General features: G+C 33.1%; 1 protein-coding gene across 1 annotated transcript; it reads right to left on the bottom strand.

Annotated features, from left to right (window-relative positions):
• Positions 1–7,059: 7,059 nt before the first annotated feature.
• Positions 7,060–12,848, bottom strand: LOC134854467 (motile sperm domain-containing protein 2-like). The gene is made up of 4 exons (XM_063870725.1): positions 12,404–12,848; positions 8,837–8,968; positions 7,730–7,873; positions 7,060–7,313 (listed from the first exon to the last, which is right to left on the bottom strand). The coding sequence occupies exons 1-4, from the start codon at positions 12,698–12,700 to the stop codon at positions 7,122–7,124; spliced, it is 765 nt and encodes a 254-aa protein (XP_063726795.1). The 5' UTR covers positions 12,701–12,848; the 3' UTR covers positions 7,060–7,121.
• Positions 12,849–16,355: the final 3,507 nt, after the last annotated feature.

The following is a 16,355-nucleotide window of genomic DNA, read 5'->3' as shown; positions in this document are numbered from 1 at the left end:
AAATAAAAAATTGGTTGAAAATCAATAAACTTACTCTGAAACTAAACAAAAATAACGTAAAATTTATCGGAATATAACCACAAGAATAGACAATATAAAAATAGGAACCGACAATCTTAATAAATACCTCTAAATTGATTACTTGGGCAATCACATGGACTCAAAATTGGATTTCAAGTTTCAGATTGACTTTCTCGTCAAAAAATGAGTGTTTTTTGCGGATTGCTCTATCGATTACATGACAAACAAATGACACAGCACAACTTATTAAAATCTATTCCAGTCATTTTCAGTCAATACTAAAATATGGGGTTATAGTTTACGGCTCGGCTAAATAAACATCACCACAAAACTTGAAATGAAACTTAACCAAATTCTGAGATGTCAGTCAGTGACATATTTGAGACAAAGCTACAAGATATGCTCAGTGAAAGAATTGCACACATACGAGGAATTCAAATATTTAGTTAAGCTTCAACGGAAGGGCTTAAGAACTGAATTCCCAAAAAAACTCGGAGATTGAGATAGTGGAATTTAAAAAAATTTAAAATCAAACCAACGAATATTTCACCGGTAAAAATTTTAAAAGAATAGGTGTAAGTATAAGAAAATTATTCAGTTTTAATCAAGTTTTCTTTGTAGATTTTGCTGATACTTTCAGCAATCCTAATGATAGTCAATTGAACACTTTTTCCATGATTTTCGCGCTTTATACATCACAAAAAAAAACGATAGATCTTTTTTTAAGAGGTGTTGTAGGGTTTGGACAACTGATAGTAGTTCACATTTTAAAATTCTTAGTAATTCCTAAAAACTGTACTGGGTAATTAAATCATCACTTGATGAGGGCTATCGGACCTTTTGATGTCCTTTCATATCAGAATTGTGTAAATTAACAAATGTCTATTGAAAAATTTCGTAAATGAAAACAATTTAAAAAGATTAATATTCATCAATTCGTTACAAAAAATGTACAAACAAAATTTTAATTTATTTTTCCTCCATCACATCTGGGTTGCCAATTCCTGTCACTTTATTGTCATAAACATACGCACTAGTCCCGCCCATGTGAATTGGGACATATTTCAAGTCTATGTAGTTTCCAATGTCTTCTGCTCCACAAAACAGCACTTTTTCCACAGAGCGAAATTGAAAAATTGAAAAATGATTAAGAATACAAATTTTGAATAGTTTTATTGGAAACAGATTGAGGGTTAATTAGCCTCAAATGATATTAATTATATTAATTTTTCGAACATGCTATGCTTTAGCAACACATTATACCCGGTCTTTGGCGCGTATTCTTGTTCATACGGAAACTGATGGAAATTTTTTTAGCTTTGCGAAATATAAAATGAAAATCATCGACCAACTTCAGCTTCACCTGAGTTTGATAGATTTTGAGCCAATAATTACTGCAATAACAAAAACATGACTAAAAAATGTTTGAAAGAAAAAGTGTCTCACGTTACCGAAATACTAACAAGTAGAAAACCAAAGAAGAGAGGTGAGAAATCGCGAAGCTGTCTTTTTGTCCATAATGACAACAATTTTCAGAGCATTAGTGGTTTTACTTCAATCGGTATCAACTCTTGATTATCAAAATTAAATTTAAGAAACAGTTTATTTTGAACTGTAGTTTACTTAAGTGCTCGTATAAAAATGGTTGAATCATTGAAGACTTTTGAAAGTTACTTGGATGGGATGGAGGACCCGATGATAAAGATGAAACTTCAATCTTGATCATTTAAAACCTCAAAATGCATACGAGGATTGACTAAAAGCTTTTAACTAAAAATGTCAAAACATTTTAGAATCAACTCACAAAAAAAATTCTCCCATAAATTGCATACATGTGGTGTACTCAAACTTTTCTACAGTTGTTCAGATATATCGGATACAAAGATTACAGATCATTCAACGGTAATTACATAGCCTAAAAGAAAACAAAGAGTGAGTCTCTTGATGAAAGTTCTCGATCAGAACATTACAAAATTTGGAACACGTTAGATAACAGGGAAAATTGCAAGAAAATGAAATTTAAAATTCAGCATGAATTACAAAGCACGACGACGAAATTGTAAATTTAGGTTGCGATAAGTCAATTAAATTCTTTCATCAAATAAATACAATATTATGAATCATTTTGTTCCAACTAGACAAGAGCCAAAAGAAAGAGACTCTTAAGGCATCACTTGAGTGGACCTATCGGGCCTTTTGATGTCCTTGCACCTCAGAATTATGTAAATTGACAAATGTCTGTTGAATGATCTCTGATATAAAAACAATTTATTAATATGATTAGTAGTAAACCTGGATAGACAACAAAATCAAAAAATGGCTAGCGAAAAACTATGAAAATAGGCAATTTACATTAGCTCACTAAATGACAATCATAAAGCAAAAATTGCAAAAAAAAATGCATCACAAAAATTGATAGGCAAGAAAACAAAACAAATATACCAAAACATTGAAACAATGATAAACATTAATGCCAGAACTAAAACAAGGCTAAAAAAAAACTCAAGAGTTTTTTCTTATTACTTTGAGAGAATCATTGGGGTAAAACAAAAAGTCTGTTCTTCAAAGCAAAGCAGAAATCAAAAAGTTTAATCCATTTTTTGATAATAGACGACATCAATTGGCTGATAAAATTAAATCAGCTGAAAACTTTTCATCAGAAACGATTTCTCAACAGTTTTGTCTCTTAAAAACAAGCCAAAAAGAACTATGTTTAGTTTTTCGTTGTGAAATTACACTTGTGATTTTTTTGGGTTAAACGATTTTGTCATAAAAATGATTGAAATGGCTATAATTCAAACACTAGAAACCTATTAAACAAATGATTTTCCTGTTTAATAGGTTGCCAGTATTAAATAGGAAAAGGTTTTTTTTCCTATCTATACTAAAGTAGCCATAGTAAAACCAATTAATAAAAAAGTAACAAACAAGGCTCTTGATAATTAAAGGCCAAAATCTTTCGAGCAGTTTTTTTTAACAAAACTTTTGAAAAGTTACCAGATAAACCCGTTTTTGATTTCTTAGATAAACATGGTGTTTTGACTAACAACATTTTTGAACTCAGACATAAATTGTCTACAAAAGAATCTTTGTTAAACTTAATGGAACACATCCGAAATGATTAGAATTAAACCATAATGTAACACATGCAGTTTTCATAGATCTCAAAAACGTGTGATGCAGTTTCACATGTTACACTTCTACAAAACGCTGAAAATTGCGGACTACAAGGTCCCAAACAGGCCTTGTTGAAATCATATTTGACAAATAAATCGCATGTAATCAGAATAGGCTCCGAAGTGTCGAAATTGTAAACTGTTGATAGTGGAGTTTCTCAGGAATCAGTCCTTGGGCCACTACTAAGAAATTTAATGATCAATTGTCTATCAACTATTACAAACTCACTGAACAGATATTTTCACGCTTTTGTTACTGCAGTGAAGCAAAAACAACAAAACTTACACCAATACAATGAGGGCTTATCAAAATAGGAATTTGATTGAAAATCAATAAGCTAACTCTGAACCAAGAAAAAAAACATAATAATTTATAGGAATATTATCGTAGAAAAAGACAATAAAAACATGAGAACCGACGATGTTAAGAAAAACCTCTATACCAAAATTTGGCACTCACATGGACTCAAAATAGATTTCAAACTTCATTTTGACTTTTTCGTCAAAAAAAACCATAATTTTTGTGGATATCTCTATCGATTACATGACGTACTAACGACAGCACAACTAAATAAAATCTACTTCAGTCAAACTCAGCCATTACTGCAATATGTGGTTATAGTGTACGGCACAGCAAATGAAACTTCAAAAAAAAATCTTGAAATGAAACAAAACCAATATCTGAGATATCAGTCGGTAACATATTTTAGAGAAACCTACAGAACTTGCTCAGTGAAAGAGTTGCATACATACGAGGTATTCAAATCTTCAGTTAGGCTTTTATGGAAGGATTTAAAAACTGAATTTCTGAAAAACTTAATTTCACTCTCGGATATTGAGATATTGGATTTTTAAAAAAATTGAAAAAAAAAATCAAGCCAAGGAAAAATCAAAAATAAGAAGTGATAAAGAATAAAAACTTTTTAAACAGTTTATTTGAAACAGATTGATGATTCTTAAGCCTCATATGATATGAATTGTAAAATATCTCAATTGAACTAGGCTTTAGCAACACATCATACTCGGTCACTGGCGCGTATTCTTGTTCGTACAGAATATGATGGAAAATTTTTTAATTTTATAAAACACAAGATCACCGATGAAAAACATCGACCAGCTTCAACTTTATCTGAGTTTAATGATTGTGAGCCAATGTTTTTTGCGCTAAAAGAAACATGGTTTAAAACGAATTCAAACAAAAAATGCATCATCTTACCAAAGTACCAACAAGTAGAAAATCAAGGAAGAGAGAGGAGAGGTGAGGGAGCTGGCTTTTTGTCCGTTATGAAACCATTTTTCAGCGCATTAATGCTTCTACCTCAGACCAGCATCAACTACAGGGATGCATAAAGGACCCAATGATAAACTTGTTTCTTGTAGAAACTTCAGTCTTGATCATTTAAAACCTCAAAACAAAATGCATGCGCGGATTGTCTAAATGCTTTTAAATTAAAATGTCAAACCAATTTAGAATTAACGCACAAAACAATTTGTTCCGAAAGTTGCATACACCTGGTGTACTCAATTTTTTCTACAGTTGCTCAGATGTCGGATACATTGATTACAGATCATTCAACGGTAATTACATACCCGAAAGAAACAAAAAGTGAGTCTCTTGATGAAGTTTCCCAAGCGGAAGTATACAAAATTTGGAATATCTTGGAAGACAGCAAAATTTGCAAAAAAAATGAACTTAAATTCTTCATGAATTACAAAAGCACGACGACGAAAAAGGATATTATGATTGCATTAAGTCAATTCAATTCTTTCATCAGATAATTGCGAAAAAAAAACATTTCGTTCCAATTAAAACAGAGACAAAAGAAGGCTAAAAAACCTGGATAGATAAGAAAATCAAAAATATGGCTGACAAAAAAATGAAAAGATTAGGCAACTAACATAAGCTCACGAAGAGACAATCCTAAAGCGAAAAATGCCAAAATTAAAAAAGCATCAAAAAAACTGATAGGCAAAAAAAAATTTGCCAAATCAAGTTAGAAAAAGATACTAAACAAAATTCAAGAACCTTTTTAGATCTTTGAGAGAATTATCGGGTGAAAGCAAATAATCTGTTACTCTAAGACAAGAAAAAACCAAAAATTTGAATCAATTTTTTGCTATAAGAGAACATCAGTTGGCTGAAAAAAATAAATCATCTCAAAAACTTCATCAGAAGCGATTCCTTAATAGTTTTTCTCTTATGAAAACCAACGAAGAAGATACAGTTGTAATTTTTTTTGGGTTTATTATTTTCGTCATTAAAAAAATTGAAACGGCAATAATTAAAACACTGACAAATTAAAATACAAATGTTTTACCGGTCTGTTTTAAAGTAGCATAGTAATACCAATTCAAAATGGAACAAAAAAGACCCTAAACAATAAAAGTTGAACAGGCCATTATCTCTTTTACCAATCTTTAGCAAAGTTTTTGAAAAGTTACGCCACAAACGCATTTTTGATTTCTTAGATAAACATGGTGTTTTGACTAACAACCAATTTGGGTTCAGACCTAAAATGTCTAGAATAGATGCATTGGTAAGCTTTAAATAAGACATTCAAAATCATTGGGAATTAAACCACAATGTAACACATGCAGTTTTCAAAAATCTCAAAAAAGCGTTTGAAACAGTTTTACATGATAAACTTCTACAAAAACCTGAAACTGCGGACTACGAGGTCCCATGCAGGCCTTGTTGAAATTATATTTAACAAATAAATCGCAAGTAGTCAGAATAGGCTCCAAATAGTCCAAACTGTAAAGTATTTACAGTGGAGTTCGACGGGGATCAATTCTCGGCCCGCTACTGTTCATTTTAATGATAAACTGTTTACACCAACGACTACAAACTCAGTGAACAGATATTCATACACTGATGATACAGCAGTGAAGCAAAAGAACAAAATTTACACTAATACAATGAGAATTTATCAAAAATAAAAAATTGGTTGAAAATCAATAAACTTACTCTGAAACTAAACAAAAATAACGTAAAATTTATCGGAATATAACCACAAGAATAGACAATATAAAAATAGGAACCGACAATCTTAATAAATACCTCTAAATTGATTACTTGGGCAATCACATGGACTCAAAATTGGATTTCAAGTTTCAGATTGACTTTCTCGTCAAAAAATGAGTGTTTTTTGCGGATTGCTCTATCGATTACATGACAAACAAATGACACAGCACAACTTATTAAAATCTATTCCAGTCATTTTCAGTCAATACTAAAATATGGGGTTATAGTTTACGGCTCGGCTAAATAAACATCACCACAAAACTTGAAATGAAACTTAACCAAATTCTGAGATGTCAGTCAGTGACATATTTGAGACAAAGCTACAAGATATGCTCAGTGAAAGAATTGCACACATACGAGGAATTCAAATATTTAGTTAAGCTTCAACGGAAGGGCTTAAGAACTGAATTCCCAAAAAAACTCGGAGATTGAGATAGTGGAATTTAAAAAAATTTAAAATCAAACCAACGAATATTTCACCGGTAAAAATTTTAAAAGAATAGGTGTAAGTATAAGAAAATTATTCAGTTTTAATCAAGTTTTCTTTGTAGATTTTGCTGATACTTTCAGCAATCCTAATGATAGTCAATTGAACACTTTTTCCATGATTTTCGCGCTTTATACATCACAAAAAAAAACGATAGATCTTTTTTTAAGAGGTGTTGTAGGGTTTGGACAACTGATAGTAGTTCACATTTTAAAATTCTTAGTAATTCCTAAAAACTGTACTGGGTAATTAAATCATCACTTGATGAGGGCTATCGGACCTTTTGATGTCCTTTCATATCAGAATTGTGTAAATTAACAAATGTCTATTGAAAAATTTCGTAAATGAAAACAATTTAAAAAGATTAATATTCATCAATTCGTTACAAAAAATGTACAAACAAAATTTTAATTTATTTTTCCTCCATCACATCTGGGTTGCCAATTCCTGTCACTTTATTGTCATAAACATACGCACTAGTCCCGCCCATGTGAATTGGGACATATTTCAAGTCTATGTAGTTTCCAATGTCTTCTGCTCCACAAAACAGCACTTTTTCCACAGAGCGCTGGTTGAGCCACGATTTGACAATTTTCCAAGCGGCCTTAAAAAACTTCTTTTGATTATATATGCTCCGTTCAAGGTTGGGACTGAAAACTTATATAGAAGACAGCACATTCACATAATTGTTCTTTCTACTTTGAAAGAAAACATATCATAGCCCTACAACCGTGTAATTTTCAGCCAGAAATTTTGCTGATTAGGCTTCTTATTTGATCTCTTGCTTGCTTGTAGCCGTTACTTCAATTTAGACAAATGCTGTAGCAGGCTTTGGAATGAAAGCTTGCATGAGAGGTTTTGGAAGCAGTACACCATTTCGGTCCAGTTTTTCAGTTTAAGAAAAAAATACGCCCTGATGAAATGATGACTAATTTGATGAGTAGGCCGGAGATAGAGAGAGATAGAGAGGGGGGTGGGGTGGGGGGGGGGGGCAATTGAATGACAAAAGAGAATGCGTGCCTTGAACACCCATGGCATTTGGAAATTGATGATGCACTGTGCTATGAGGGGATACATGTTCTGGACGGAGTTGACGGCGAACTTCATCATCTCCATGTCAATGTTGGACACTGCAGCACTAGTCATGTCCATCACTACACACACCTATAAAAAACAATTTTCAAAATTCGATCCAGTGTTTTTTTTTGCGCCATTTTATTTTTTTGTAATTGGAGGGCGTAATTTATCTTCCATTAAGCAAATTAATTTGAGAATTTAACAAGAGTTCAAAAGTCATACTGCGAAGTTTTAAGTCATAGTTTTTATCCAAAAAAAATCAACTGACAACATTTTTAAGTATCGTCACTTCGTTCGTTTACACGAAGGAAGTAAAACTGAGAGAAAACAAGTTTAAATCTTAAGATAATAGTTCGCATCTACCCATTATTTCAAAGCCTTACAAATTACTTTATCTTTAATTCGTTTTAAAATCAAAGACAGGTCGGGGACATTCTCCAATGCTCAGCCATTCAATTGCATGATAGGAGGGGGAATTCTGGTTTCCAAATTTTTTCAAAGGGTCTGACTAAGTCTAAAAATTTCTAAAGACGCCTTTGACAGCATAGATTAATTTAGAGGGCGCAGCGCTCCGAAAAATACAATTTTTACGCCAATAATTTCTCAAAAACGGTATTTTTGTCCCAATAAAAATCATGTTTTAAATTTAAATCGCCTTCAAAAGCATCCTGCACCAGTGGATCCATTTGACAGTCTGTCTCGACAAATTTTTGAGCTGGTTTAGTTAATCCGATAAGATGAAGAAGTAAAACCCTTATTTTTCCAGAAGAAAGTAAACGACTACTTCTTGCCAAGGACGCCACAAAACACCAAACCAAAATATTCCTCATTGTTGCTGAGCTCAGATGAAAAATGCTTGAAAGCTATGGGCGAGTACAAATTTATTTGACATCAAAAAGCAACTCAGAATCAAGTCAAAACCCTGTAGTTATTAGTCATTTTATAAAAACAAATCTGTTTAAAGGTATATCATTGATTATCCTTTTCTCTCGACTACACCTAAAAACCCCAAGCGACGTGCGTTTTGATATACAGCTTTTGAGTGCTCACCTGTGCTTGATTGGGACGCTTCCGATCCCACAGAATTCTCTCTAGAATGAGAGTGAGCAGCACTGTGCCTTGTTTCACATCGCGTCCTCTGCTCAGCCACATTCTAGAGTGGATCCACAGAATCTCATTGCCCTGATAAAGTCATCTTATAACACAGAGGAACAGCGGAGTTTCGCAGCTCTGGCGGTACAACACAAACATTGCATTGCAAGCAAGCATACAGAAAACGAAAGGAAAGCAAATACTTTGGAAAAAAAAATTTTATTAGTAATATAAGTATTAGTAATAAGTGATAACTGAAGATTTGAAAAATTGCGTGAAATTTTGTTCAATTTGAACAAAAACCGTCCAGAAGCCAAATCACCGGCATTAAGTAAGTATCCAGAAACACTCATCGAGTGCCAAGTAAGCGGACAAAAGTTGAATAGTTAACTCCTGTTAACCCGTGTTGACCAAAACTTCTTATCATACAATTTCCATATATGAAAAATTCCTTGTCATACAGTTCCGTACAATTCCATACGTACAGAAAGTTGCATGAAATCTCTGTGATAAGCATTTTTTCATATATGAAAACTGTATGACAAGTATTTTTCAATAAACCAAAAAGTTTCTAAAAAATTTTGGGTTGTCTTCATAACCGAACGCAACTGACAAAGACCTTGGTTTACTCAAATCACCAAAAGTTGGACGGTCTTGTATTTACAATGCATAGAAAACGACCTGAATTGTTTTAGACCCGACTTTCGCAAATGATATAACGAATGTAACAAACTCTTAAATTTAAGCAAAATTTTCATCGATGATTATTTTAAAAAATGAATTTTAAAATTACCAGACTTTAATCAAGACAAACATAAAAATGCCATACAAAAAAATTGGAGTTTTGATTTTTACTTAGGTAAAAAATAAAACAAAATGCAACATTATTGTATCCACGACTACGTTATGCACACAAAAAAAATGAGTTTTTCATGCAAAAAAAAATTTAGAAAACGTTTGTTTGAGTACAAAGTTTGACTTGCGGTTGAAAAATAACAAAACAAAATTTTGGGGCAGTTTCAAAATTACTTGGAAAATTTTTGTGTCGCCAACAAAAAAACGCTAGTCATACAATTTCCATACTTGGGAATTGTATGATAAGCATTTTTTCATAAAACAAAAAGCTCGGTTTTGCATCACTAGACTATTTTAATAGAATCAAACAGCCGCAGAAACTAGTTTAGATCTTTTTCAACTATTTTTCAAAATTGTATGATACTTGTATGACAAGCATTTTTCCATACATTTGTTTAATGGAAATGTATGATAAGTATTTTCGGTTTATGAAGGTCAACCCGGGATACAGAAAACATAGATGGTGCCATGATTACCCCCGAAAATTGTTTCCTTCAACGACGCACAATTAGATCAAAAAGCCGATAAAACATTGGCCGAAACCATTGAGGCCAATCAAAGTTTTGAAGCGAAATCAACATTACCCAACCAAATTGTGCACTGATAGGCGCAAAATTTTGTGTCTTTACGTTCCTGGATTCCAGTAACAAGTCTTCAAACATGTTAAATTTTTCTCGCAACGATCAAAGAGAACGAAATAACAAAAGATGAACAAAGGGAGCGTCCTTCTTACGGAATCAATTTACAATTCACATAATACACTGTTTGGCCAAAAAGATATTGCATAACAATCAAATTTTGTACTTACTAATTAGAGGAATAAATCAAAAACAATTTCAATTATTATCAAAATCGCTCAGAGCACGAAAAACTCTCGATGTGAAAATTAAGCCAACGGTACATAGCCCAACAAAAAATAAGCCGGCAATTTTCTGAAACAAAATAATTTCCGTTTAAAAAAAAAAACAGTTGCTGGACAAATTGTAACCAAGGAACTTTGCGGTCCCAGGCGTAGTCAATACCGCTATACCAGTAATGTCGCAAGAGCTAAAAATTGAATTCAATTTAGAGCAAGCTATCAATTGATTTGTTACGCACAATCTGTACCTGATAAAGACTATATCCCGATTTGATAATGCTGGCTAATCGCAGAGGTAATCACTACCCGGGTTGACCTCCATACAAAGAAAATGCTTATCATACAATTCCATACAACAAAAATCATTACCATACAAATGCATGCATCAAGTAAAATGCTTGTCATACAATTTTCATACATTTTCGAAAAACAATAGAAAAAAGTTAAACCATTTCTGCGGCTTTTTGAGAACAGTTGAACAGACTGGTGACAAAAAAAACTGATTTTAAATTTTTTTTTGAAAAAAAAAATGCTTTCCATACATTTTCCGTATATTTTTTTTTGCATGCAAAACTTAATTTTGTGTGTGCATAACGTAGTCCTGGATACAATAATAGTGGCTTTTTTCTTTTCACTTAACTTTTTTTTCAAAAACGCTGAAAATTCCTATTTCTTTTGAATGGCGTGTTTATGTATGCCTTGATTAATGTCTGATTATTTGATAATTCAAAAATTTAAAATAATTATCACTGAAAAATTTTGGTTAAAAGTAAAAGTTTGTTATATCATTTGTGAGAGACATCAGGAAGACAATTCAGGTCGTTTTTTATGCATAGTAAATCTAAGACCGTCCAACCTTTGGTGCTTTGAGTAACCAAGCTCTTTTTCACTTGGTTTGGTTGCAAACACAACCCAAAATTTTTCAGAAAACAAATTTACGAACAAAAAACAACTTTTTGGCTGATGGAGAAAATACCTATCATACAATTTCCATTTATGGGAAAATGCTCATCATAGAGTTTTCATACATTTTTCAGTACGTATGGAATTGTATGAAATCGCATGACAATAAATTTCCCATTTATGAGAATTGTATGATAAGCATTTTTAGTCAACCCGGGTAAATTAATTTTCGATTCAGAGAAGCATATGTTCATCTCTTTAACTAGTACCACTGCATCAGTAGTACCGCAAGACTGCTCGCATATCAAAGCGAAGCCTTGAATTTTCCAATCGCTCCTTAACTGGTCTTTTATATTTTTTGGCAAGTTTTTTATATTAGATTTGAAACTGTGTGCTGGTATTACAATTCGTTTTACACGTTCATACCATAGATGAAGTCCTAAACTATTTCACGGGTACTGTACGTAGGCTCCATGCGCATTTAGAATGATGTGTAGTTCACCGGCTTGGGAACACGTAGATTCCAGAATCAAATCCCCAATCGCTTATAATTTTAGATAAAGATATTGGGGGAAAACACCGCAAGCATATAAATTTCTTCACACTTTGTAACAAACATTTGAAAAAAAATACAGCTAAGTTGTCGAAAACCGTCTCCGCGGTGGGTTTGAGGAGTGGTTCCGCAACCGCCTCCCAATCAAAAGGTCGGGTGATCGAGGTTTGCAGTTCTCGTTGCTTGTGGGTGAGGCAACATATTAATAGCCCAGAAAAATGCCAAAAACTGATTTTAGTTCTCAAACGAGGGCCCCAACTGCGGTTCTCCAAGAAGAGCTGAACTTTGTTTTATTCTCTCGTGGATAAATAGTACTGGCTAAACACTTATACCAGTTATTTTAGAATTGCTTTACCTGTTTGGTGAGACCTTTGGTGTACATTACTCCTCGTTCCAGAAATTCAGTGGCAATTGAACTTTCACAAATAGAGTCAACTCCAAACGACTTCCGCCATTTCAGAAACCTGTCCAGCATTTGAACAGCTTCGCTCACTTTTTCCTCCTGGTGGTTGTAAAAGCGCAACAAAAGCCCGTCATTTTGCAGAAATTTTTCTGATTCGCCGCAAATATAATTATCCGTTTTATCGCCAAATTGGCGGGCAAACTCGTTCCGTATTTGCTCAGCAATACCAACACTATTTTCAGAAGCCATTTTTGCAATGAACAAAAAGCATAACAATATTTGCAGCACGAAGTATCAGTTTTTACACGTCGATTTTACTGCACCAAAACTTAACAATTAGTTTATCTTTCATTTGTCTGTGGAAACACACGAGCGAAAGGTCAGTATAACGAGACCACGCAAACTTAGTCACAATAAGAAAATAAGACAAAACAAATGAATGCACGTTTTCGTGTTGCTTGTATATATTTATTCTCACGTCCTGAAGTTAATATACATTCTATTCAGACAAGGCCTTTTTATACCATGTGTTGGATAGTGGTGACACATACGGATGAGAATTTTACCGTCAAACGCCATAACAAAAAAGAGCTATAGTACGCTTAAAATAGTGTTTAGATTTTAATCCATATAAGTACTATCTGTTTTCTAATAATTCAAGTCTAGACCTACATCGCATGGGAGAAATACTTACATGGGCAATCATATTAAATACACGGACAATATTAACATAATTTTTTAGAGGACTGTAGCTAAAAACTGCAAAAAGAATTCAGAAAATTTTTAGACTCGCATTGAAAAACATTTTTTTGTTGGGTTTAGCAACCCAAAGGCCTAACTTGGTTATTTGTTCCAATCAGAATGAAGAAAATATTTCGCTTGAAAAGTAAACTTAATATCAACATGAACAACACAAATATGAACTTGTCAATTAGTTCATATTTTATTGAAAAATGCAATTCAGGAGAAATAGACGAAAGGTATGTAAAATGGCTGCTGCAAATTCACTCTGACAAGTGTACAAAGACAAGTGCAAAAAAACGAGTGCAAAAAACGAAGTAATTTGGGCTAAAACACTTACTGAGTGAATAATTGATAAGTTAATTTGGGTTACTAACAAGGAAGAAAATCTCTTCGAAAAATGTTCGATTTCTTTGCTTTTTAAAATTGGATGCAGCAAATGTTTAATTCTTTTCCGGAGTGCAAAACTTTTTGTTGTTCCGAGCACATCACGAAGTGGTTGGATAGACCTAAAGCCTCGTATCTAAAGGCTTCAATATGGTACACCCCTCGACCCATTCTCATAATAATTGTGGTACTGATTTTGCGTTGAAAGCAAAAACAAAACAAAAACGCCAGATTACAAAAAATCTTCTCATTTTTCAAATAGTCGGAACAACAAAATATTCAAAAAATTGTAATTTTTTCTGACCATAACAATTAGGCAAATGCAACAGTCATACTCAGAGAGACCCATTGGAAAACAGTTCCTGCATAAAAATTTCTTTTCTTCTGAAAACTAGCTTTCCTTCTAGTAAAATCAATTTTTTCAACTGGACAATTTTCATATAACGAACGTACTCGATCAACTTACTCGCTCGAAAAAAAAACTGAAATTTGTCTGACCGGTTTTTCTCGACACTAGGACAACTTTTGAACATTTTAAAGGTTGTTTGAATCACGGCTGAAAGATCTTCAATATGATATATCACTCGGACCATTCCGACGATTATTTGTGAAGGCTAATTTTGTGTGGGGAAAAAACACTGAACTAGACCTAAATACAAAGCTCGTCCACATTTTCAATGGTCGGAACAAAACAAAACACATTTTTTTAAAAAAAATCTTGAATTTCTTTCTGATTATTTTTCATTCTTGATTGTTAATTTTTGTTATTTTTGGAACTTTTCAATTAAATTACTGAGGTTAGATAATTGTGCACTACTTGCGCAGCGCAGCAACCGGATAGCCTAATTGTTGCAACGACTGAAAAAAACTGGAAAAATATTTAACTTTTTTTGCAAAATTTTTTGCGAAAACTTTTTTGATTTTAAAAAGTTTTTGATTCCCTTCAAAGTTTTTACTTGCTTCAATTTAAGTTTTAGAGTATCAGATTAAGCATAATTCAGCTGTTAATAGCCTGCTAGCGAGCTTCATTCGCTCGAATTAGGACACAAAAACAAAAGTTTCATAACGGTTTTTCTACACACTGGACACGTCTCAACCCAGTCCGATCATTATTTGTGGTAGCTGATTTTGCATGGGAAACGAAAAGCAAAAAAAACTAAAACACATCGAATACAAAGTTCCTCCGCATTTTCAAAATTCGGAAAAAAAAAGAAAAAAAATGAAATTATGGTTGTGGTTGGTACCGCCGGGGCTGGTTACATAGCAACTGGCTATCCTTGATTGATTTTTTGATTTCATTCAGCAAATTCATTCCGAAAGCCTCTCCAAAAGTTTCAAAACTTGAAAATTATCAAACCAGCAAGTTGTACTATTTGCGAATTTAAAAAAAATTAAATGAAAATCTGCCGCAAAAACGTACTTGTTTTTGATTCAGAAACTTTCAGAACATTTCAGAAAATTATTTAATTTATAAACTCTCAGATTTTTTTGAGCAAGGACTAATCGTCATAAAACTGTTTAACTTCTAGGAAAAAGTTCGGAAACAGTCGAAAACGCACAGAACATGATTGTATAGACAAGCAAAAAAACTCAAAGACAAGCAAACTCATTTACCATACAGCAACTCAATTTATTCGTCCACAGACTTATCCCTAGCATCATCGTCTGTTTTAATATCTTTATGTTGCAAATTACTTATATCCGTAGAGTCAGGCCATCTACTTGTTTTATTAAGTCTCCCTCTAACACATGGTATTCATAAATTTATCGAAGCAAACTGAAACCAGTTAACTGAACAAACTGAGAATAATCTATCTAAAATTGCTTCTATGAAAGTCGTAAGACCCGCCAAAAACTTTTTAGGAAAAACCATTCTTGGGCGACTCGACACCATACTTAAACATAAACAAAAAACAAGATCAAGAGCGCGACAAAATCAGACTAGAAAACCCCCAAACCCTGATTCAAAAATCTAAGCTTTGAAAAAACTGAAAGCAAAAAACGGCAAGAACTCTTCCTGGCATTTAGTCACCACACATAGTCCAGTAAGCGCTGGAAAGCGTTTCGCTTCTTAAATGGAACCAAATTTCTGGCAGGATACAATTTTATCACTTTTAATGGCAAAAAGCTATCATTGCAGCTAAACTATCGAAAGCATTCGGACTAGACGTGTTTTGCTTGGTACACCTCAAACAACTGGGACCATTTACCGTCAATGTCACAACATAAGTTTTTAACCTGTCGTTTGAATTAAACAAATTACCACAATACAGAAGAAATCAAAAGTTAATCCTTCACCAAATTGAATCCAAAACGTAAAGTTGTCGAACTCTTGGCGCCTTGTTTCGTTTTTTTGAGCGCGGGAGTGAAAATTTTAGAAATTTTAAACCTCTCACATCTACAAAGAATCCCCATAAATTTGACTATCAACACGGCTTTCGTCCCACTCCTTTCATACCTATGGCACTATCAACTCTTGAACTTTTAAGCAACATTTAAGTGTCATTCTTTCTCGAGCTGCCGAGCCAAATTTTGAAGATATGGTAGCATCAGTTGACTCAGTTTTCAGTAGCTGTGCTGGCTGCTCTAAGACCACTTTTTCTTCATTGATAGTTTCTCTAGGTTGCCTATTTATTCCCCTAAACGCCTTTAAGTTTGATAACGCTAAGGTTTTTGGATGTGTGATCTAAATTTGATATTTTCAGGCTTGCTTTTCAAATTTCCTTCAATTGTAGGCTTTTTGAGAATAACAATTTTAAGGGAAAAAAGAACACTT

Source organism: Symsagittifera roscoffensis, chromosome 9 (genome assembly GCF_963678635.1).
Source record: "Symsagittifera roscoffensis chromosome 9, txSymRosc1.1, whole genome shotgun sequence".
Taxonomy (NCBI): Eukaryota; Metazoa; Xenacoelomorpha; order Acoela; family Convolutidae; genus Symsagittifera; species Symsagittifera roscoffensis.
Note: the sequence above shows the minus strand (reverse complement) of the source record. Positions and strands in the feature narration are given on the sequence as shown.

Excerpts from the sequence above, each read along its gene's own strand:
- LOC134854467 (XM_063870725.1), bottom strand. The coding sequence starts at position 12,700 with ATGGCTTCTGAAAATAGTGTTGGTATTGCTGAGCAAATACGGAACGAG. Across the intron at positions 8,969-12,403 it reads CCAAAGGTCTCACCAAACAG|GGCAATGAGATTCTGTGGAT; the intron begins GTAAAGCAATTC and ends TGACTTTATCAG. Across the intron at positions 7,874-8,836 it reads AGCGTCCCAATCAAGCACAG|GTGTGTGTAGTGATGGACAT; the intron begins GTGAGCACTCAA and ends TGTTTTTTATAG.